The 25,653-nt window shown below is 41.6% G+C and overlaps 1 protein-coding gene across 3 annotated transcripts in view; it reads right to left on the reverse strand.

The window, feature by feature from the left end:
* The window catches only part of DSCAM (DS cell adhesion molecule), a 467,719-nt gene extending 452,708 nt beyond the window's left edge, over nucleotides 1-15,011 (reverse strand). Inside the window, exon 1 of one of the 3 annotated variants that reach the window (XM_040585109.1) lies at nucleotides 14,385-14,993. In XM_040585109.1, coding sequence (XP_040441043.1) covers nucleotides 14,385-14,427 — 43 coding nt within the window. In that variant the 5' untranslated portion in view covers nucleotides 14,428-14,993. Of the gene's footprint in view, nucleotides 1-14,384 lie in introns of all 3 variants that reach the window. The other 2 variants (XM_040585110.1, XM_040585111.1) reach the window with 2 other exon arrangements.
* Between the last annotated feature and the right edge of the window lie 10,642 nt (nucleotides 15,012-25,653).

Genomic DNA, 25,653 nt, shown 5'->3' on the forward strand with positions numbered 1-25,653 from the left:
TTCAGTTCTAAAATGGGGATGTTGACACAAGCCTGCTTCCAGATCTATTTATCTGAATCGGTTGAAGGCATTACTGCCTCCAGCTAGTCATCACTGCTTTCCAGATGAAGGTTTCTACCCCACACAACTGTGACACCAGAGTGATTCACGTGAGCAGTCCTGCTTACAGACAACTATATCAGCTGCAATTTAAAACAGGAGGTTTGCATTCATCTGGCCTCCTACAAAAGGAATGAGGGATCACTCACACAAACCACTACTCCTGCAGCAACCTGCAGGGGCAATAACCCCTCCCAGCCAGGTAACAGTTTACAGAACAAACACCTGCCCACGGTCTGGTTGGAGGGACAAAGTAAATGGCACAACTGCCTGGGATGGGATACTCACTCAACTAACCAAGGCAAAAGCGTAAACTGGTGAGCCAAGGGTGAGAGTGAGATTCGTGGGGTTGGGCCCCCAGAAAACGATGAAGCTGAATTCATTGGCAAGGCATAGATTTTTTTTTTTTTAAACTATAAGCTTGATGAGATCTCAGTATTCAATCACTGCTATAGAGATGCAGTGATTTAAAGACCAATAGTATGAAGGTGCTTTTGGCCTCTATGACTGTAATTATAGAGACTCATTTACCCCATGTCGTTTTACAGCTGGTAATAGATTGTAGCATGCCAGTCACCTCACAGGTAAAATTGTTTCCTAGACACTCCGAAAGGAGGAAAATAAGATGTTATAGGAACTCTATGAATCTCTGACAGTTTTTAAGGCAAATAAAGGGAGGGAAGAGTCAAGAGAAAACATCCTTTACATCCCTATTCCCTTGCTCTACCTCCCCACACCTGGAGTACAGAAAAGCAAAATCCCCTGAGACAGGTCTTGGCAACCCCTACATTCAATCTGTCTCGCAATTCCCCTGAGATAAATTCAGGGGGAGAGGGGTTGCTCCATGATGCATGTTTTTTGCGCTGTAGAATGGAAACAGACCAAAGGTTTTAAATTTAGCATCCTCTCTCTGAACTCAGGCTACTCATTACTATCAAATAGTCTCCAACAGAGGAAGACACTGGTGTCTACCTCCACAAAAATAGAGAAGTCAGTTAATGCATCTAGCTGTGTTAACACCTGTTTATATTTAATATTCAAAGCCAAAGTACCACCTCTTTACAAGTTTTTCTTATTGTTGTTTTTCTTTTTCTCCAATATGTAGAATCTAGTCGCGTGACATTAGATAATCTAAAAATGCAGGGCCCCAAAGACAAAGAAAGCAATACTGCAGCTAAACCTTAATCTCTTATCAGCACCAAGGTTATAAATTCAGCGTGTTCTCCATTCTACACCCTTGCTGGAGATTATCTCCTACAGATGACATGCAAAAATAAACCTGGATGAAAAGGGAGGGGAAAGCAGGTAGCAGGAGGAAAAACAATCTTCTCTCCCTCTCACACACAGAAAACAAATTGTTCTGCAAAGAAAAGTCTTCTGGACCAAAATATATTTCAGCTTTGAGAAAGTGAGAATTATTTGGGGGAAATACCACTCAGAATGGAAACAGATAGAAGATTTAGCTGTACCACAGTTTTTTGCTTTGTTAAATTGTGAATGGGATGTGAGGTGTAATTAACACAAAAAAGCTTGGACCCTTTTTTCCCCTCTTTTTTAATCCCTAGGAACATTCAGATCATATAGGGGGAACCTATATATTTCTGGTTCTGTGCAGTAGAGTAGGAAAACAAAAGGCCCTTTCCTCTGTTTCTCAGCGCCAAAAGGAACCATAGTGGTTTTAATATGGAAAATCCATTAGGTACGGGAAAAGGCAAGAGCCTCGTATCAAGCTGCAAACAGGAACGCTTAAGCACAAGGCATTCAGGCGATGGAAATGCATTCAGAGCGTTTAGCACATAGGATTAATCGAATTATAATTTAATCATCTGATCAAACACTAATTAGCATAATCACTTGAGGGGAAAAGCTGCTAGAGGAACAGATGAAGAAACACCTTGGGCATCCAGCACATTTTAATGACACAAGATCATGCACAGATATATTTTTCTTTCTTAATAAAACACAACAGAGATTGAGGCTCGTAGTGCTGAAGAAGCAGTTGAAATATTCCAGTCCTAGATCACATACGGTTCTCCAGTATGGAAGATGCTGAAGCTAGGTTTCCAAACTGTAGTTTATTCAGATCTAAGGAAGAGCTGTAAAACCACAGGAACACTACACTACCCTGGTTCACCATATGAAGACTTGAGCAGGAGCACACATTTTAGCCCACAGTGTTTCCATTATAATCATCCCTTAATGTTTCCCCCCGAGTCTCCCACATGAATGTTTAACTATAGATCGCATAGATGACCTTCAGGGACACAGCAAAGTATCAGCGTCCTTCTACAAACTGCATTTGAAGTAATTAGTCTAAATCAGCTGGGTGTTTTTGATTCAGTGTGTGGGAGAATGGGAAAGCAAGAGATATTAAGGGAGTTTTTCTGTTTCACATTGTCTAGCCTTCATGGTAAATTCATGCCACTTTTGAAAAGCAGAGATCTGGGGAGCAGAAAAATCACCTCCGATGCTCACCTATACAATAAAATGACACCTGTCTGGAGACTGGGCAGGAAGAGATGTATGGGCAGAAGGAAGACTGGAAGACTATAGGGAAAGGAGGAATGGGGGAAGCACAGTGTTGAGAGAGAGAGGATCTTAGGAGGTGTCGTTTGTCTGAATTTTTATACAAAATAATGTAAATGAATTATTCTCAATAAGTGTTTAGTTTTTCAAATGGATAATTCTTCTGGACACTGAAAACATTTAAATGTAATGAACTGCAACATTTATGGATAAGATTGGACCTGGAAAAAGTTTCCTAGACTGTTATGTAAGGAAGCAAAATGATGAGCTGCTTACCTGCATTTTAAAGACACCAGATCATACAGGCTCAACTGTGAGCTAATTTAAATTGATTACATCCCTCTTACAGAGCTATTACTAATAATCCTTTCAGCTTCTCAGAATGACTGTACATCAATAAAGTAACCAGTTACAGCACAGGGCCAGTTTAGCCCAGGATTTCTCCATACTGGGCATCCCGATATGTGCAATCAGTACACACAGTCTGGAAATTCTCTCAAGAGTAGTGTGCAGCTTTCCACTGCAGGTGATGATTTCAGAAAACATTCTGGCAACAGAGAGCTGCATATGACTTAAAGCATTGTCGTACTTTTAGTAAGAAAAGTGACTGAAAGATGAATTAATAAAAGGTAATAAATTATTTTCCACTGGCATAAAGGTAGAACCACCATACCATATGTATTCCTGGCTCAAAGTCAGATATATATACCAGCATACATGGAGTCCACAAAAGTAAAAGTAATTTCATTTAAAAGTTTCAAAGTTATGTTTTCTAAAATAGCTTGTTTAAAATATCTGGCTTTAAATTCTTGCTTGTTTCTTTCCAAGCAAAACCTTAATAGCAAAGCCAGAGGATTTTGCCTCACCTCACAAAAACAGCAGTATGGCAGAGTGGAGCAACACAGCTGGTAACACTAATCGAGACTGCACTATGGTCAGAGATAGGCTGGAATACAAGACAACCACCACCATCTCCACCAGACTCGTCCCTAAATCTTTCTTCTCTTCCTGCCCTCAGAGATCAGAAGTCCTGAGCCAAATGGCAGCAACTCCTACTGGTATCGGAAGTACATCTCCCCACATGTTCTACTTTCTAACCTCATAAGAGTACCAGCACTGTGCCATGGCATAATGCATCATTTTCCACTTGCTAGCTATTTAATATGTGCTACTTATTTTAAATAAAGTTATCTGAGCACAAGGCCAAATGCACATGCCTTAGGAAATGCCAGCGCTAAGGTGATAACCAACTTTAATCCCCTATGCCAATTATTGCAATGTGCGTCCACAGCGGGGACTGAAAGTAACAGAGATGATGTGGGAAAGAGTAACTCCATGACATAGTGGGCAAAAAAGCCTATTATCTTTGAACGTGGCAGAGACAGAAACACAACTTACTGATCCAGAAAGTTCTCAGAGCTTCTTGAAATTAAGTAGCAGTTGGACTACTATTATTTAGCTGTGAAAAATGTTTTTTAAACCCTCATTAGCCAGCATTTTTCTCTTCTATAGAAATGCATTTTGAGATGTGGTGGGAATATTGTAATTGCTTTTATCCACTAGGGACTGACCTTTGAACATAATAAACGTGCACTGAACTGCTACAGCTACAGTGCCTTCAGACAGGCATTTCTTTTCCTCTGCGTTGCCTTCACATGTGCCACCAGTTAAGACACTGAAGAAGGCCTCTAGCTCTGTCACTAGTGAAACAAACGCAGCTTGAGTGCATGTAGCGCTTTAACAGGACAGTCACATCCCTCTGAAGTTGCACTGCTCCTTCTCAAGCATGAACGCACTAACTAAAGGCAAAAAAAACAGTGAAGAAAGGAAGGCATTTGGACATAGTTTTTACTCTAGACTAGGACAGAAAAGCTAAAACCTAAACCTTCCTTTCTTCCCCAGGGGAAAAAAAAATACATATCTCTATCTCCACATTCCTTACTCCAGGCTGTGTTCCTACCATACCTGTACAGTCTTCCTCAGGACTTGCTAAACAAGTGGCTCTCCCATTTGTTGTAGAGACAAAGAGCTGCTCTCCAGTGGAGCAGCAGCCTGGTGATTTGGAGACATCCTCATCCACCCAGAGCTGTCCCCAGGAGACCCCATCCAGAGACAGCCCCAGGAGCAAGGCTGGCCATTCAGGCACATGAACTGAGTAGACCCCATTGCACCAAACCTGCCAGTTCCAGCTCTCAACAACTGAACAGAAAATCACGACTGCCAGCATTTCTCTGAAAACCTGACAGCTCAGCATCTTTTTCTGAGGATTAATTTTCTCCCTCCTGCCCAATAAAGGGACTCAGCTCCTTCCTTCCTCACTCAAACAAGGAACTTGCACATCCTATCATACAGCCACACTGACATGCATAGGATTGCTTTCCATCTTTAACCCCCTCACTCCCCCAAATCCATTTGTTGCCTCAGAGGAAAAGCTTTTAGGGACTGGAGAAATAGTTTTGCTATCAAAATAAATATAAGCAACTGCAAGAATAGGGTGGAGAGAGGAGGGGTTGCAGGCCTCAAATTAAGCATGTGTCACAGATGAAATGGCATGGGCAGACACGAAAGAAAAAGTCTGAATACCAGCAAGTGAGGGACGATGGCAGTCGGGAGCCTGAGGTCCCCCTCGCTAGGCACAGCAGGATCCATGCAAAGCACCAGCTTCCTCCCTGGCACAGACCAGCAGCCAAGATGGAGTCACAGAGTCATGGGGACCTGCCCCAGGGAGTCCCAAAGCCACACGCTGTTTTGTTCCCCACCCACAGCTCCTGCTCACAAGGCAACAGGCTCAGCCTTGCCTTTTACACTGCAGACCGAAGCCAAGACTTCAGAGCCTCCTGCTGAAAGCTGTCCAGCTCAGATTCAGCCTTCAGAGACTTCTCTCCTGCTGCCCCACAGGTCTTCACGCTCTTTGAGCGCCCTTCTTATCACACCTTGCAATGCTGTCTGGATACCCATGTAGTCTCAAGCTTATCCTTTTTCCCTCTTACCTTCCCTGCTAAAAATCCTGTTCATAGCCCCTTCCCTCTCTCTCCCCTAAGCATCCATCTTTTAATATATATATTTATAAAAGCTGAGAGCAGAAAGATCCAGCTACAGCTGACATGACAAAAAACATGGCAAGCATCACCTATCACTCAGGTCCCATAGAGAGCTAAACCTTACTCTCTGTGCTTCTCTTTTCCCTTGCAATGATAAAAATCTGTTTTCTAGAACCCCTGCACAACAGGGCTGTGGAAAATGTTGTCATGGTAGAAGAGAAACCTTCAGGTCACACAACAAAACTAGGGCAAAAGGTAGAAAGGAAAGCTTCTTAAATATATACAGATAAAAACATGAACTGGTATAGTGCAAATAATTGTTCTACATATTTGGGAATCACTTTACTATGCCAAATAAAACCTCTACCTTGTCTACAGATGGATCTAGAGAACTTGTGCTTGAATGACAATCTCCCAAATTGCCTCCTTCATATCATGACATAGCAAATGCCTCACTTTGTAACTGCAGCTGCAACTCAAACTAGGTTAACCTGTCTAGAAATAATATGTGAACTGGCTTTTAAACTGCCCCACAGAAAAGCCACCTAATGGGAGGAAGAAACTCCACTGGAGAACGTGCAGTACATGCAGGACCTTCTGGATAGCGAACCACAGGAGGCTTTTTCTGTTAAACTGAGGTCCACCTAAAGCCTGGTTTGCTTGAATGACATCTTTTCCACCAGGATCCCATTCCAGATATCAGAATGTGCTTTTCATAACAAAAAGGACTTTGTCAAGGACTTCCTCTGTCCTTAGCTCAAGCCAGAAGTGGTCTGACAGCACATCACATGCTCACCTCTTAGTTTTCAAGAGACTGACTTTATGCATTCACAATACTTTCCTGAGTCAGGGCCAAAATTCCAAAGAACAACGCTCCCGCAGAAAACCCCAAAGACTTCTGAAGGTAATACTGTAAAACAAAATCAAAAACAAAATCAAACACACACACACACACAAAATAAAAGCCAACCACATAATAATTTCTGATAGAAAAAACAATCATGCAAGAGAATTTAGCAAAAGCATGAGCTTACGTGTCATGAATCACCTTTCCACAGCCTGGGAAAAGCAACCAACCAGCATTTTGGTGCACTCAAATCCTACCACGTCATTTGTGCAGTCCAGTACGCATTGTAACAACAACATATAGATTCCTCCAAGTCTGCACATTTCAGTATCCCAGCTAGCCTCCTCTGTCAGCTCAAACAAGAGCCACACATCAAAGACTCACATTTGGTATTTGAAATCCATACCAACTACTAAACCTCTAGGAAATTCTACTGAACAACAACATATTACGATGGAGATGCTTCTAAAGAACAGAACTGAAAACAAACACTTCCATCAAGTCCCGTAATTCTGTGGCACCTATAAACTGGGGCCATGGAGGGCTGCCACTCTAAAATGCTGACAGACAGACACCCTCAGTGTGCAGGCTTAGCATAAGCCACTCGCAAAACCACATAGAATGATTTCACGTCAACAGATATTTATATAGACAGAGCAACCCTATGATCTTACCTATAGAATCACTGTGAATAGATTATGTAGATAGGCAACTATTCACAGCTACAGTGCAACATAATTATGTTCTATTTGTATTGAAAGATCCCCAGCCCTTTCAAGAATTATGTTTCTGATATTCTAAAATAATGAAGGGCTCCCCAAAATTTACTCAAAAAATTACTTTAGATGACAGAAAGTTACTAAGAGTAATTTTTAGCCTAGTACAAACATAAATCTTAAGCCATAAATCTTCTGCATGGGATTACTGTGTAATTAATTGGAAGAAAATAGCATCAGAATACTTAGACAGCAAAGCAAATGCCAGCTTTTCCATACACAGTAGCAATTTAAGCAATTAAAAACTGTATGGATTTACACGGGGGGGCGGGGGTAGGGGGTGTATAAATATATATAGATATTTTTTAAAATCTCAGAAGGAACTGTATCCCTGACATACTAGATTAAGAGCCACATGAGCAGGATGTTTGGTCTTCAGCTCACATGGTGCTATGCATGTAGAGGCTTTGAACGTTACCCAGGCAAAAAATTTCTCAGGTGGTCCTTGCATATGCCTTTCTATCTGCCACACCTGACATGTAGCAGGGTGCTATTTTCAGATGTACTCTGGGGCTGCCCCATGGCCCATGCTCCTGTGTTTATGAAGGGTCTGCCCTTCTGGAAGCTTCGGCAGAGAAACATCAATGATTCAGCTCGGGTCGCCAGGCTGCTCTCTCCCTCAATTACTAGGAAGCTCCAGGGAGGCTGGTGTTTAGTATGGAGGTGACTCTCTTTCTCAAAGCCTTTGCATTTAAAAATGGTTTTCTATAAATAGGATTGCTGGCTCACTCTTAAATCTAACTCCCTGCCTTCTAAGTAAAAATAGCTTAAATAGGGATGCTGGGAAGACTTGTTAATCTCTGTCATCCTGTCTGTCCATCCTTTCCTTCTTTCTTTCCTCAGTAAGGATCATAACATTTGTTGCCCACTCCACTATGAAAGGTATGTATTGATGTACCATAGTTTTCCTTTTTCTGATGGGTAAACCAATGCCCTAATTGGGGAAAAAAAATACTTATGAGGTAGTAAGAATTTTTTCATGAATGGTAGTATAAAAAGAAAAGCAATAGCAAGAAAAGCTCACAGTGCTAACAAGTGCCTGAGGAATCCCTGGCTTGTTCTTAAAGAGGTTCTCTTCTGTGCTCTAAAATATTGTGCTGTGAAAGGCTCTTATGAAATACCTCCCATTTTATGTTATTTTATTTTTGAAAATAGCAATTGTTAAATGAAATGCCTTTAAGAGACAGGGAGGTGAAGACCAAGAAGATAGGGTTTCTTCTGAAGAATAATATAATTTGAAATCTTAATTTCATTGATTTCATAACAGGTTAAAGGAAAAGGAAGTGCTGATTAAAAAGGATTGTGAAATATCTCAAACTATATTGTGAAACAAGTAATTTAACTGCATACAGCTACACGTTCACCTTGAAATAATTAAGTATTCTGATCTACAGACCTGTATTGCTTGAACAGAATTTTTTAGTAGTTTTAGTTTCAATGCCACAAAGTAGTAAATTTTTTTAAAAATCAAATAATTGTACCTTAGAATAATTAAGTTGAATATAACGCTCTTCTTCCTTCTCCAGCTTTTAAAGTGAAAGCCAGAATTAATGTCTTTCCACTGCAAATCTGAAAGAGTCCTAGACCAAGAGATTAATAAATGGCATATTCCAGCTAAAATCAAAGGCTAAATGAGTGGCATGTTCAAACAGGCCTTGAACCTATGCACGTCTTAACTTGTTAACTAGAGTAAACTTTAAGAGGAAAGGAAAGAGGTCCATCTATTTTGCTCCTCAATCCACTACCTCCCATCCCCAACATTTCATTTCATTGCTTTTTGGCTTTTTTGTCACTTGAACGCTTATTAAACAGGTAAAGGAGATTATTTCCCCACCCTAAACAACCCACACACCTGAAACAGCAGCATATTCCTTAAGACACTCATCCAGGCAAAGACAAAAAAAGTTGAGGTGCAACCTAAGCCCAGCTGCTCCTGTAACTAGAGCCTTGTACAGCTCATGAGCTGGAGGAAATTTCTGGATGAGCTACTCAATGCCCACAAAATTTCTCCGAATAATTCAATTTATCAGTATGTTGCATGACAAAAGTTCACTCAAAAACCAACACAATGAAAACCAAATTCTGAACTTCTCTGGATGCAGCAGCACTGAAGAGATGCCACTGAAACACACCTGGAATACTATGTTCAGTTTGGGGCCCCTCACCTCAAGAGGGACTTTGAGCTGCTGCAGCATGTTTACAGAAGGACACTGAAGCTGGTGAAGGGTCTGGACCACAAGTCTTATGAGGAGCAACTGAAGGAACTGGGGTTGTTGAGCCTGGAGATGGGGATGCTCAGGGAAGACCTTATTGCTCTCTACAGCTGCCTGACAGGAGGCTGTAGGCAGGTGCACACTGGTCTCTTCTCCCAAGTAACTAGCAATAGGACAAGAGGAAATGGCCTCAAGTTACACCAGGGGAGGTTTAGATCGGATATTAGGAAAAATTTCTTCACTGAAAGGGTGGTTAGGCAGTGGAGCATGCTGCGCAGGGAGGTGGTGGAATCACCGACCCTGGAGGTGTTTAAACAAGCCGTTGACACGGTGCATAAGGAAGTGGTTTAGTGGTGGACTTGGCAGTCCTGGGTTAACAGTTGGACTTGGTGATCTTAAAGGTCTTTTGCAACCTAAATGACTCTATGAAACGACAGTGCAGAGCTGTAATCAACCTAAGAGGGTTTAGGGGTTTGTTTTTACCATTCGTGGAAATAAACTTCAGTTTAAACCGTTACCAAAAATACTTTCATTGTCACACACATCTGCTATTCAGTGCTGTGGAGAAAAGGCAGCATCCACCAGTTAAAAAGTTTAGCGAGCATTGATAGAAAAACGCAGACAAAATGCCTCCTCCGGGCGCTGTCCGTTCCCACGGCTGCTCAGACGCGCCGCCAGACTCGTGCGGTTTGCTGCCCACTAGTGTCGTGTGGCACCGGCTCCCGGCCACCGCGCAGGCTGCGCCGCGCTGCCCACGCCGGAGCCAGCGAGCCCCACAGCCTGGGGATGGGTAGACCCCGAGCAGAGGAGAAACACTTCCTTTGAAATGGAAATAGGTATTTCCAACGTAGTCTGACTGCCCAGCTGTAACAGTTTTCCTCGATTTGGCATCTGGTGATTAATTAATAGCTATTCATAACTTGAGTAACGCCAGATTGAAAACACCATCAGCTGTACTGTGACATTCACAAACATACACCAAGCTAAACACTTTCTGCACGTGAATTAAACTTTCTAAGATAAGGATCTGGTTACACAATTCCACTCAAGCTATGCACATATTACAATATGTTTCTACAATGAGAGCCCTTTACTTTTCCTTAAACGTTTCATCCCCAACACTGAGTCTCATCATTTTCTTTGGAGAGTGTCATTAGCACCACCGTTACTTTCACTACTCATTCTCCAGCCTAACCCCTGCTCTCAGTTTAGTGTGATCCTTCTCAGTCTCCGCACATGCTGCTAAAACCCATCTTGATAGATATAGGGCAGGGGAAGGATTCAAACATAAACTAATTGTAATGGAAATTTATTTTTAGTGTCATCTGTACTGTATTGGGTGCCTCCTGATGCTCCATTGATTTCAGCAGAACATCTATGCACAACAAGCACATAGGAAACGCAGCCAGAGAGAATCATGCAAATGGGTTCTCTTAACAATACTGAAAGATACTTGTTTCTGAAAACAGCATCCAAATTCTGAAACAAACTTTTTCATAGTAATTACAATACAGAGCCAGGGTTTTGAAGGCCAGTCTCCCTTCACATGCCCCCCTACCTTCTCCATCCAAGTGAAATGCCCCCTTACTAATTACAACCAGGCTACAGTAGACTTCTGCTGTAGATTTTACATGCTTGCTTTCAGAATATGTAGGCATAGTAATGTGGAAGGTAATATAGATACAGTAACCCTGAAGGTAACTCAAAAGCATTGCTCAGGACTGTACCTGCATGACTCAGGCTTTCGAAGTGGTGAATTTAGCTGCATAGCTCCCACTGATGTCTATATCGTCCCATGCACTTACTAAGGCTGCAATACATTTATGGTTAACAGTTACCTGTATTTTTAAGAAACTCAAAGCAATGACAGTTTTAAAGCCTTTACAAAACCTAAAAATCTTCAGCCAGGTATTTGGGAAGGTTTTGTTTCAGGCTTCAGAAATACTAATTGGATGGAACAGCACATCAGTATTTTATTGTCCCCAGAAGGAAGCTATTTCACAAACATAAAGCCTACCCAGTGACACTGCTCGTATCTAATTTGACAAAAATGTATTTTTGCTGAGTGACTGTAGGGAAATACGGGGGCCAACCTTGCTAATGTTATTCAGATGGTTTCTATTATCTTCAACAGAAATTTAGCCCAAGACGACAGCTACAGGGTTAAATCCATAATGCGCAGGTTTATTTTTAAGCTATTTCTCCCCTTGAAAAGGGGAACACTCCCCCCCCCCCCCCCCCAACAACAAACAAGGAACATAATCACGAACAATCTTACACATTTTAAAGTTAAAATTAGAACAAGATGTAACGCGTAACTGAAAACCAGTCATACATGTGTGTGTGTGTTTTAAGTGAACGCAGTATGGTTCCATAAGGGATTCAGAAAAGGCAATGGCAGAAGTCAAGCCACCTCCAGTAGCCTGTCCCCACACACACACTCAATAGAGTCATAAAAGAATACTGCCTATCACACAACGGAGTTCAGATATAGTTATAGATAATGAAAAAAATGCGTATGTGACATATCTATTTATATATGCAGTCATTTCTTTCAAAGAGACACATATCTGATATGACATTGCGTGAAAACCTGAAGTCCTTTAAAAATATTATTTTCTGACTCAACTCAGTTATGATAGTCCACATAAGCGTTACTAATAAACACAACCAATTTATTCAGCCTTAACGTGAAGGTAGGTGCCATTTTCAAAAAATTCCTTTAGGAAGATCCTAAATACATATGCATTTTGACATCAAGCACGATGCCAAAAACAAACACACTTCTTAAAGTTGCCAAGAATAACTGAACCATCCACTACATATTTCTACAATGCTTTCATCCGAAAATGTTACCACACACAAAACCATTTTGTTTTAGTAATCTGGATTCACGAACGTACAGATGTTGCTGTGTGGCAGTATAGAAACTATGCAGATGCATCTATCACATATTATACTATTAAAACTAGAAAAATCTTTGGGTTACAAATTCATGTTTTACTGTGATCCAAAAACACGTGTATACTGAAAGTGAAATTGCTACTGACTTCATAGATCAAGGAATAAAAGAAAGTGCTTTTGGTAGTATTTCAGCCTCATAAAGCAAAAATTACACTGTTCTTCAAAATCCCCTGGAAGGGGGACTAACTAGCTTAGAACATAAAATTTATAGCATCAGTACAGGAGACCAAAATACATGCCTCATCTTTTTTTTTAAAAGATGTAATATTTCTGAACAGAAACAGGTTTCTTTCCTATGCAAATCTGGCTTTAAATGAATAGCGCCAGTAAGAGCATATACTTCAGGCTGACTCTGTCTGTCTTATTAACAGCAGATCTCTTCCTCCAAGGTATCTGGCTGAAGTGGCTAGAGAGAAACGGCACAGCACTGCCTGTCAAAAAATAAATAAAAATATTAAAAAGTAAAATAAATAAATAAATTCTTAATGTTAGAACTTGTTGCAGCTGTCTTACTGCTAGAAGAAATGTAAAATTTTAAAGTTTACAGTTTCTCAATCAATTTGCATTCCGTGGCACTCAGAAGAAGAAAATGTTTTAAAATAACCCTCAATACACACTTAAGATTCACCTCCTAATTTACGATCTATCTGGCTATTCTCAATGGACTGCCCATGCCTGTCAATGTATTTTCTCATCCAGTGTATACTTAAGAAGATGTGAAGGCACCCTCATCCAGCATTCATTCCTCACCCTCTGCTAGAGGTTCAATTATTTCTATCTTCCAGGAAAACCTTACACTTTGCCCTATGCTTATCTCACATTCATTCAATACAAGAAACATTTTTCTATTCTACCTGCTTTGCCTATTTTGCGAACTGTGCATTTAGTTTTCCTGATTCCACTGTCAGGATGTAATGCCTTACAGGTAATACTATGTTCTCAAATCTGAGAAGGAGGCAAGATAATAGAATAGCTAGAATCCCAGACCACAGCATAATTTGTTTGCTATCCTTAAAACAGCAATGCTTATACGCATTTTAATAAAAGTTATGCAATTTAAACTGATTTTCATATATGACATAGTTTTCAATCACATATATCTAAATGTTCCAAAATACCCCCATACACTATTAAAAAAAAAAAGCAACAGAAACTGCAATAAATATCTGTTAATCAAACAGCTGGCAGAATGAAGGGGGGGGGGGGGGGGAGAGAAAAAAAAAAAAAGAAAAAAAGAACAGGTTTACCTTTATTCTATCTCCACTCTTATTTCCCCTTCCTAACTTTATAATTGACTGAAAGTCTTCAACATTTTCAGATGATGTAATGCTTATCCGTGCATATTTTTACATAAATGAGCGGGGGGGGGGGGGGGGGGGGGGGGGGGGGAACCAGAGCAAGTACCTTTACAGTGAAATGATGAAAGGGAAGTAATTTTGAAATATTACTTCTTAAATATGTAAGAAAATAATAGTTAGGTGAAAGCACAGGGCGATTAAAAAACCCAAGAGGTAACGGGAAGCAGTATCTCAACGCAAGCGCTCAGACTGAAAGCCCTTCAAATTATCCCCGTGTACTCAGCCGGATTCATACGGCACTTGGCAAAATTCTGTACTTTTCCACCTAAGAGAGAAAGGAAGAAAGAAAGAAAGAAAGAAAAAAGCACCCCTGCCGCTGCCCCTGCAAGCACGGTCTCATGCCGACCGAGGCAGACACACGGCAGCGCGGCCAGGTTACGGGCTGTCACTTTGCTAGGTAAGCTAGTTCGGATGATTACAGCGCAATTTCACCCTTCCTTCTCCCCACGGCTGCCGGCAGCCGGCGCGACGCGTTAAACACAAAAGGCACAACCGCGACCCGCTCGCCGCCCGCGGAGGGGAAGGGGAAGGAGCCCCGGGCGGGGGCCGGCAGCGCTCACCATGCGAGATGCTGTGGAGCAAGGCGACGGCCAACATCCACATGCCCCCGCCGCTCCCCCGCTCCCCGCTCCGGGCTCCGGGCTCGCCCTCGCCCGCCGCGCCCACGGCCGGGCCGGAGCTGCCAGGCAGCGCGCACCGGGTCCGGCCGCCGCCTCCCTCGGCTGGTGGCTGCTCGGAGCCTGCGGGGCCGCTCGTCCGCCCAGCGAGCGCTCAGCCCCGCCTGCAGCCCCGCGGCTCCGCCGACACTCGCCGCCCGGCTCTCGGGCGGGGGAAGAGGCAGCCGGCGGCGGGGGCGGGAGGCGGGTGCGCGGCGCCCAGGTGCGTCCTCGGCTCAGGGAGGCGCCCGCAGGTCGGCGGGGGCAGGGCCACAGGTGACAAAATCCTCCGGCGCCAGCACAGGAGCATCCCCGGCAGCGGCCGGCCCCGAGCCGCGGCGAGCGGCTCCTCACACGGCTGCCCCCGGCCCGGCGACAGGCAGGCGGGCGGGCGGGCGCATCTTCCCTCGCCGGCAGCTGTGACCGCACTGAGCCCGCTCCTGCCGCCCGGCGCGGCGCAGGGCAGCGCTAACCCCGCGCCAGCCCGCTCGCTCCCAGCCCTCTGCAGTCTTAAAGCACCACAAAGTCTCCACAGTGGAAAAAACCAAGGCAAATCGAAGAAGGCGGCAGAATACCCTGCCCCTCAATAGTTGGCTGAACCGCGTCCGTTTGGCATCAGCTGAGTTGTATATGACTAATGTGTTGACAAGCCGTGCGGGGGGACTGGAGGAGGGGGCCCTTCTGGAAGGTCACAGCCCAGACGGGCGAGCGCATCAAATAACTGACTAGGATTCTGTGCGAAAGTGAAAGAAAAAACACATCTCACTCTACATTTTCCCAGCGCTTACACAGCTCCAGATACTATCTGGCCTTTCTCGCGTTTTGTTTTCTGTGGCAATAATCTCCCCCTCCCTCCCCGTAGCAAAAGAGTAAATTACCCTCTCTCTAACTAAAACCAATTTCTGCATCTATTCTTTCTTCACACCTATGATATGAAGGTTGGTCAAAAAGGAAAAGGGAAAAAAAAAGTTTAAAATATTAAATGAATACAGTGGGGAAAAAAAATCAATATTGTGAAATACAGAACAGCATTGGGGCAACTCTGAATTTAAGCTGTGAGATGAAAAGCAAACACAACAAAGTAATAAGGAATCTCAGCCTGCAGAATCCCCAGTGTGTTACCAAACAGGATCACTTCCCATCTGGGGGTCTTCACAGGACAGTATATTTATTTTAAACTGCTTTATAGCACCAGACATTGCCATGCTGCCAACACTCGGTCTTGTGCACTGTAATGAAACCTGGGAAAAGATGTCTCCCAAAAAGACTTTGGGATGAACATGTGCAGAAAAGCTCAGCAGCACAGCCGGACAGGGAAGAACGTCTGTCTGGAGATGTTTCTAAAGCCATACAAGAACAGACCAAAACACACCCCCAAAGCACTGTATAAGGCCTTCATTCTAATTCTGGAGAAAACCGAAGTTGCAACTGAAGCACGGTGAAAGCCATCATGCAAATGCTTAATACTCTGCATCCCCCTTTGGCTGGATATCAGCCAGGAGAGACTGAAGCCCTGAAGTGAAAGCAGGGAAGACGAGACCAATATTGGGCAGGGACTAGCTGCTCACAGTCGCCCTTAAGAAAAAGATGTGGGTAACCAGGGAAGCTGTTCAGTGGGAAATAGCATCTGAAGCCATTACAGAAAAATTAAAGAGAGAAGTACAAATGTCTTGAGGGATTATTTAAAAAAAAAAAAAAAAAAGGACATTTGCTTTTATTGGGAGTGAAGTTCTGTTAAAAATGACAATACTTTAATCTCTCTGTTTAGAAGAGAGCTAGTGACTAGCAGAAATGCGTAAGTATTCATTTGAGAGCTCTTTGGAGAAGTTCATGACAGATTTGTTCAGGCAGCTCTTTCAGAATTGCTTTGTTTCCCATTTTGAAGCCCAAAACATGTCTGGGGCTTAAGACTTACAGTGCTATACCACACTGGAAAAATATACCACCTTTTTATGCCTTTCTACCTCCTTTACGCATCTACATAACTCTAGTAGCCCTTGACAAATTTCAGTTTCATTTAAAGCAGACTCAAGCAAGTTTCCGTGCACTTCAATTTATTTAAAACAACAACAGCAGCTGCAGACTGAAAGAGTAAGTCTTTAATTTGTTCTTCTGTGGCACCAAAAGGCAAGGGTCCAACTTTCAGTGGGTATATGGCCTTTTTTAGCCACAGCCAGCCAACTAGGCACCGTAATCAGAGTCCCAAACTAGGTTTAAGGAAGGGAGGGGAAGGCAGGACACAATTCTGCATGAAAGCAGGGTTCATAGGTTCTGCTGTTCAGGGAATAACTTGACTAAAACCTAAATTAAACAATCTGTCAAAGCAGAGAAACAAGACTACGTAATAACTTCCACACAGAGTACATGAAATCAGTCAGAATCCTACTTTTCACATCTGAAAAATCACGCTTCAATTTTAAACAAGGCTAGTTAAGGTCATCAACAAAGAAGCATCCCCCGTTATGCTTTTTTGTTTGTTTTATTAAAACGGAATGTTCTAGATCAAGTGGCTAGAAATTATTCAGTTTTTCCCAAAACAAATCCAATCATTTCCCAGCAAGATATCTAATTAGAGTTTGCACATAATTATATCTTCTTGGGGCGGGGGAAGGGTGTCTTATGCAACTATTCTATTACTGTAACTGTGATTGAGGGTCAAAAATCTTAAAAGCAGCTTAAATTCAGTTCTTAAACTGGGTTTAGATGACCTACTAGTTGACTGTATTGGGTTGATCATCCTTGCTTTCTGCAGCTATCACACAAGCTCTATGAGGAAGATCTGAAGTTGACAAAGATGTGGCAACAGTACACGTCTGCTGATGATCACCTTAAATGTATCTCAGACACTTAGCATTTCAGATTACATTATACTGCAGAAAGCATGAAGAGAAGACTTCTGTGTTAGGACCTCACTGAAACCCCAATGCCTTTGAGTCATCTGATTCCAATGGAGCATACAGAACATCAATATACTTTCTGAAAGTTCTGGCCACACACATTCAAGTTGCCCCCTGAGCCACCAGCATGAAGTACATATAGAAACACCACTGGCATGATCAGTCTGACAACAATCTACCCAGCCACCAGCTTTCAGTTGAGCACACACAGAAAGGGTTAAATGGCAAGGTCTGCAAACCAGTTTTGCAATGCATGGACATCACATTCTCACATTGAGTGAGTGGACACACAAGAAATGACCACAGCAGACCAACACACCCAATAAAGATGGATGCAAATTGCCTTTGTGAAAATTAAGTAGGTTACAATGATCCAGCTGGCTGAATATTTCACATAACCATATTAGAAGATGATATATCTGGTCTATAAGTTCTGTAACCAGTCTTACAGGAAAATTCTTTTTTCAAAGGAAAAGATAAAATGGCCTGTCTACAATAAGTCTGCATTGATTTGGATTTTAATAAACAAAGGAATCTTCCAAGGAGAGACTGGGCTGGGAGCAACAGCAGTAATTGGTTCTATTCAGATCATGGATGGTTTCAGAGGCTTTGGGCTTTAGGGAACTCAGTCAAATATCTGCCATTGAAGCATTCAACTATTCAAACACAGGCCTTCATTGTCATTCAGAATGAAAAAATCTCATTTGCAATTTCAGCTTTGAAAATGGTTTTAAAAGTACCTGAGGGAAGAAAGAATGGGAGGGAAGCAGAGAAGAAGTAGAGAGAAAGCATGGTGAGAGAGGAAGTTCTCAACAGTAAGAAGACCTAGGGAAAAAAAATAAAAATAAAAAAAGAACATGCATGAAACCAGAATCTAAATGACTGATCAACCCAGTTTCTGGAAGAGATGAGACCTTGGATCAATCATCCCTCAGTTTGTAAATCATTCTGTGTCTCTTCATTTTCGACCTCTTGCCTTGACTGTAGTCATCTTGACTATGTTCTTTCAGCATAGTTGTTTGAAAGCAAAAATACTGGTTATTAGTTTATAGACTAGGTAAAGATAACTGCTAGGGGCTATCTACTAAGTAAACTAACTTGATTTGTAAATTTAGTTATGATTTTCATTTTATTAAGATTTAACAGTGTTTTCAGTTCTATGAGAAAGGAGTTGTAGTCTCAGCTTAAAAACAAAACCAAAGCAGAAGCATACCACCCTGAGATAATAACAGTAAAGAAACAAAACACAGAATATTTCAGTAAGCAATTATTTTTTCCCCCTTCTAATGAAAATAAGCAAAGAAGCATCATACAAAGGTTTTGTGAATATCTGGCTGAAATAAATACCAGTCCAAAGCATTCAGAGCTCCATCTTCTGAATCAAATCTTTTAAATCATCTGTCTGACTCAAATCTGTTTTAAAGCTGAAGACGACAGGTTTGAACAACTCTTGCCCAGATTTTTGGGCAAACTAAAGCTTTGTCACTGTACTCGTGATGAAGGAAGATAAACTCAAAGAGTGATAAAGGGACCAGAGGTTAAGAAGGGAAGAGGAGCAGAAGTGGGAAAGCTTTTCAGTAGTTTCCATCAGTCTGGAAACAGAAGAATCAAAAGCCTTGTGAGAACAGGTTTTCCTCACAAGACTTCATGCCCGATTTGATACTGGAAAGATTCAGATAAATGTTGAATGCTTGTCAAAACCTATTGCTAAACCTTCTGATATTCACTGGCTACCAAGCTTAATGCTTATATCTATAAGCTCAAAGTCAGCCATCTTTATCAGAACAAGCTGCAAAATTTAAATATTTTCCATGAGACACTTAAGAATTTAAAAGTAATTTCTAGTTCTATAAGAACCATTATGAAAACCTGAAATGCTCTGTTTATTACTATGAAGCTGGGAATACTCACGATGGACAAACAAAATCTAAAAAGCTGCATGCAATTAACTTGTAAAAAGCATCTGTACTACCAATACCTATCTAGTCCAGCCCTGAAATACAAGGGAGTAAGTACAGTTTCTTCCTATACTTCATCTGAAGGCATTGACTACTCCAAGCTGATAATGTGCAAGAATATTGTTATCTGGCAAAAAACGTGCTCTCTCGCTTGACCTGTCCTTACAGTATACACACAATTAACCATTCAGTCTTGATATGCTCATGAATTAAAGCAGCACCTTTCAAAAACCGTATAGATGGCTTAAAACACACTAAGCCTGAAAGCAGAAAATGGCGATATATTTTTTCCCTCTGACGGAAGTTACTCTTTTCTTCTGCAGTTCATTCTTGGGATTCCAGTAATATCGGAAAAGCATGAACAAGCAAGCTTACCCCATCAGGTGGTTCTGTGAGCACAGAATCAGTGGAAAAAAAGAATTATTCTGGATATTTAGTCAGAAGACTGAAGACCTAAGTGGATTCTCACATGCCTATTATTTTTTCCAATGCTTTCAAGAATTTGGAGTGGGATTAGTGTCTCTCTCTCTCATCTGCCCAGGTGAATGTTTACACACTTAACACACACATGAAAGCAATGATTTAACTATATTCTACTTACACCCACCTAACAAATTGATTGAAACTGGCCAGCAAGTTCAAAAGTTGTTAGAGAGAATGAGGAGAGGAGCTGACAGACATTTCTTAGAAAACCATGCGAGAGTAAGTCATGGAAAAATCCAGTCTGTGGGAAGGATTTTAAAACCCTGTGTATGATTCATGTTTTTTTGAGAGAATACCAGATTTTTCTATTTAAAACAACATCATCAAAACATAGGGCACTGATATTTTTTTTCCCCGTGCCATAGACTTGTTTTTGCATTGCATCTTGCAAACAAACAGAAAAGGTAAGATTCTTGGCTGTTTAAAGAACTGACAGTCAACTAGAGGAAAAATATTCCAATTCAGAGGGGAGAAGCCAGGAGAAACAATTTTTTAATTTTCACATCTTCAGACAAGTTTGTTCCTACCATAGAAAAGATGGGGAGGGGGAGCATGTAAAATAGCTAAAGATGAAGGCTAGGAAAGCAACACACAACTGTCCTCAGTGAAAATCTGGGCTCACAGAAGGGCAGAAAGGCTCCTCTTGGTGTTAATTGGTTCTCATAAGAGAAAGCAGCATAACATGACATACAAGCATTATAGTGCTGAAGATATCCATTTAAAAGTCTCCAAATAAAGATGAACTAAACCCCTTTGTGTGTCTGATGTATGCATAAAGACAAGACATTAAAGACCATAGCATTAAATTATTTTAATGCCAAGACGTGATGGAATGAATTACGTATATTGGAATCATAGGCATAGCTATGTCACACAGTACATATCATAATGTTGTAGCATAAAAAGGCTGAGTCAAGAGTACTATTTAATTTCTAAATCTGATTTTCTATTATTTTGATTAGGAGCCCGAGCCTTTTAACAAGAGATGTAGGACTACTCTGGGTTTGGATATGGGCATGTATATATGCAGACCCATAGCTGCTGCTTATTAAAAAGAAGTGGTGGGGAAAAGGGAAATTTAAAGGAGTAGCACAGCTTCAGCAAGGCTTTTTTAAAAAAAATGAATGATGATTTCAAAGCTCTGCAGATCTCTCTTTAATAATTGTTATAGTGCAATCCATTAAGTATCGTAATTATGTGGGAAGAAGGTTATCCCTGGTCCTGAGCCAAATTCTGCTCTCTATTACCTGCCCAGGATGCCAGTGGCTTACGGAGAATAGCAACCACGTAAACAAAAGAAGAATTGAACTATTGGGAGCCAATACACCCCTGACCAGAGTCAACATGCAGAAGGCACGAGGAAATGCAGAGCTTGCCATGCCTCAGACAACACACAGTGTCCTCCACATTCTCATCTTCCTCACATGGCTCCCACCTGATTCCAGGTACTAATGACGAGGCAGTATCTCTGCTGGAAGACTGCTGGGAGCACATGCGAGTATGGCTCTTCCCAACCCTGAAGCAAAGGAGGGGGCCGGGGGGAGCAGCAGAACTGCAGAGCAACGATGGAGCAAGGAGGTAGCGTTGCCAAGCAACAGCCTACCATGGGGGGAGCATTAAAACGGGGAAAAGAAAGAGACATAAATTCCATTTGCCATCATGTGGGGCAACGGTAGCCCTTCCATCTGCTTTCCTTCCTGCTTCCATTGAGATATGGCTGTGGATTTCCTGAGAGGATTTAGCCACAAGTGTTCTTGCCTCACAAGCTCCAGTTGGTTCCTCAAGGAGGTTGCAACAGGGAGAACAGTAGGAATACATTCTTTGCCAACTTGTTGTCATGGATAACACAGCAAGAACAGCTGCAGGCTGACACAGGTTCTTCAGACAGCCTGCCTCAAGACTCAGGAATACAAAGTAAAACCACACCTTCTCCATTCATACATCTACATCAGTGATGCTCCTTCTAGTATACCATCGTTTGCCTTGGAAAGAAACATGCACAACATATGAGAGATATTTTTTTTCTTTCATACCACGTAATCTTTCAGTGTGACAAGTGGAGCTTCTGTATTATTTCCACATAAAGTTCTTGTTTCTATTCTATGAGGCCACAAACATTTGATGGTGTGGCATGGCATCAGAAGAGGAGACCTTCACAAAAGCTTTAGGCAAGAGGTGTTTTGGTGAAGAGGGGACCAATGAGGAGATGGGATGGAATACATGAAAACAAAAACTTCTGGCAGCTCATGGGGCCAGACCACATATACTGGAAAGACTTTCATGGAGGCTGACCAGAGCAAACCCAAAAGTTTTTAAAAACCCAAAGCAAAAAGAGTTGCCCTCTCTGCAAGGGCAACTTACCACTAAGCCAGCTCGTCATGGCCATACACCACATTACAGTTCTCACCAAATCTGGCAGCCGAATGTTCTAGTTGCAAAGCCTTGTAGTGGTTGGCCTCTTTCCTGGTGCAACTGAATGTTTTCAGGTGTAGTCACAAAAAATTAACTGTGATCCCCCTCTTTTGTTACCCCTTTCTTGCCTATCCATACTTTATGCACATTTTCACAGATCATCAAGAAACTGTGTGCTTACACACCACTGTACAAATAATTTTGACTCCATAAGGCATTTTCTATAACCTATTGTTAACATTTATATAAAAAGGAAACAGAAAACTGTGAAGGAAACTGCATTTGCATTTACTTTTGAGTACACAACATAAATTTTACTAATGCAAATTCTTCACAGGTAAGATGGATACATTCTTCATGCCTTTCAAGTCATGAAGTCATCCAGAGAAACACAAAAGGTTAAAGCCGACATTCCTCTCAACCAGGTATCTAGGTCCCCTTTAACAGCCAAAACAGAGGCATAAGCACATTTAAGACATGATTTCTCCCATCTTAAATTGGTCATCCAAAGTAGAACAGAAATTGCACCCTGGAAGTCCCTGTTCCTCTCTCTCCATTTATTATGTAGCAAAGCTACAGTGACTCGCACCATAAATAGTTTAAATTAAGCAAGATGAGCAATGTCCATAGCAGCCAACTGTTCCCAAGTTTTTAAATAGCAGAAAGCCCACAAACAAGACTTGAAGGCAGCTAATAAAGATCTTGTCTTTTGGGGAGGAGATTCTTATACCAGCACAGAAACTTCACTGTAAGTCTGGCAAACAAGTTGAAATTGATATACCGGTTGGAGATGGAAAATTACTCGAAGTGCTTCATGGGAGAAGTTTGGTAGCACAGTGCTATGAGGGGACTTTAGCAGTAAAGCAACGTGATAGAGAAGCAACGGGATATCCTGTCCAGCGAAGAGTTTCACAGTAAAATGAAAGGCTGGGTAAAGGTGAGTGACTGCAGTACACTGGACTGGTATCAAAGGAGAAAAATCACAGTTGTCATGTCATCACTGGTGACAACACATCTAGAGTACTGTGTACCGGTTTTGGGGTCCTCAGTCCAGGAAAGACAGACATACTGGAGCGAGTCCAGTAAAGGACCATAAAGATGGTTAAGGGATTGGAGATGGTGATACATCAGGAAAGGCTCAGACACCTGGGACTATTTAGCCTGGAGAAGAAAAAGCTCGAGGGGATATTAATAATGCATAAAAATACCTGATGGGATGGTGTAAAGAAGATGTAGCCTGACTCTTCTCAGTGGTAGCCAGTGAACAGACAAAAGGCAATAGACACAAACAGAAAAGGAAAAGCTCCATTTAAACGTGATATAATATATATATACACACATATATAAATAAAATCTAAGGGTGGTCTAACACTGGCACAGATTTCCCACAGAGTTTGTGGAGTCTCCACCCTTGGAAGTATTCAAAACCTGACAGAAAAGGCCCTGAGACACCTGCCGTAGTCGTTCACCTACTTTGAGCAGCAGGGTTGGTCTGGATCTCCCAAGGTCAACCGCAGGGGTTCTGTGGCAAAAACACTGACTTCATCCCCCTCAGAGAAGCTGATCTGGGTCCAACGCAGACTGGCGCTTGGTACTTCTCAAGCATTCTCCTTGGGACTTTTGTGCATTGTGGGTGGGATTTGGGGGGGGGGGGGGTTGGTGAGTTTTGGTTTGGGTTGTTGGGGTTTTTTTGAGTGCAGCCACCGGTCAGACATGGTCTTTTCATGACCAACGCTGATTTTTAGTTAACAGTGGGTCATTTAAAAAGCCTACATTTACTAAAACTTACCACAGTTGGGTTTTCTCCGAGTTTAAGTGCTTATAAAGTGACTGCTACTAAGTAAATAGCATAAATACAATCTTTGCAAGAGACAAAACAGGGAAGTAAAAAGAGCTTGCTTGCCTTACCTAGAAAAGACTGCAGTTGAGTGGAATGGGAAGTAGGTTGAAAATGCATTTTCTCCACTACTCTGGAACAGTTCTTCCAAAACTACAGACAAAAAAATCCCTGCATGCCACCCCACACCTCAAGACACAGAAAGCGGTATGCAGGCCACAGTCATATGGAGGGGAAGACTTTGGTGTTTGACACACGGCACAGAATGCCAACGTTTGTCTCTGGAGCAAATAGGGATGCCTGGCTTGTACATCCTGTTTTATACACAGTTATCACATCCTTGCCAATTCATCTCTTCCTTAAGGCTACTATTTCCTCTCTCCCCACCTTGTATTCCGGTCACACAGAATTCCTTCCTGCTTCTGTTACTCCTGTCATATACATCTGGATCCTGTCTGTTTCTGCTATCTGTTCCTTTGAAATGGTATGACCAGAACACAATGGGCTTTAAGCACTTTTAGCTGAACCTTAAGGTAGAAGTCTTAAAAAGATACACCTGTCTTGCATAACATCTCCTGTCTTTCTTACACAACAATGTTAAGAGAATAACTTCCTGTTATTTTGGTCTCCCTGCTTTTGCCTGAGACATGGACGTAAAAAACAAAGTTATGTTTAATTGGTTGCAAGTCAATAAATGGCTCGAGAAGATTTTCTACCAAAATAGGTTTAAAAACCTAACCCACAGAAAACGCTAGATGCTGAGAAAAGAAAATATTCCTCAGGAGCAACATTGGCATCAATACTCCATATGATATAGTATAAAATAAGTATTTGATTTTGCTTGACTGAATACTGTATTGTTTTCCTGATCTGTTAGTCCTTATTTCAGTTATTGTTGCAGAGGTATTTCAGAGCTGATTCACTGAATTTCACTGACTTTTATATTTAAGTATAAGCATAAGGCTGATCAAGAAGTTAATTGATATGATATCTCCCTTTTGGGAAAAGTTTAATTCGGTATATTTGAAACATTCTGCTCTAAGTTCAAAATTTCAATAGTTTTTGACTAGCATTTTCAAATTACAATAACAAAACAATTGAGAATAAGGAAACCGTAACAATCTGAATGTTTTTTTTCCATATGAAGTCTGGGTTTACAGTCAGTTTAGTACTGAAGAAAATGATAGCATGCTAGCATTCGTCATTCAATTAAATTTCTGATTTCCAAATAGTTTTAATTCAGATGCCAAGACCTTCATCTAACACTGTAAGGACAGGTTTTCCAAGTTTTCTTTTCTATATTTAGATTTTCTTCTAAATAGCCTGGTGATCTCACTTTGCGCCCTAACAGGTAACGATCACAGAGCATGGCACACAGATCGCTGCACTCCGTCTTCAAAAGTGATCAGCAGCTGTTTCAGGTCATGACTGATGGGAGTTAGCAAAGCTTTGTGGGAAAATGGCAAAATGCCTGCATGTATACATCCAGCTGAAGTGTTATAGACTTTTCACATAAATAATAACCAGATTCCCTCAAATAAGCTTTACAATATGTGTGTGTGTGTGTTAAGGGAGATCCCATTTGC

This window comes from Falco naumanni, chromosome 2 (genome assembly GCF_017639655.2).
Source record: "Falco naumanni isolate bFalNau1 chromosome 2, bFalNau1.pat, whole genome shotgun sequence".
Taxonomy (NCBI): domain Eukaryota; kingdom Metazoa; phylum Chordata; class Aves; order Falconiformes; family Falconidae; genus Falco; species Falco naumanni.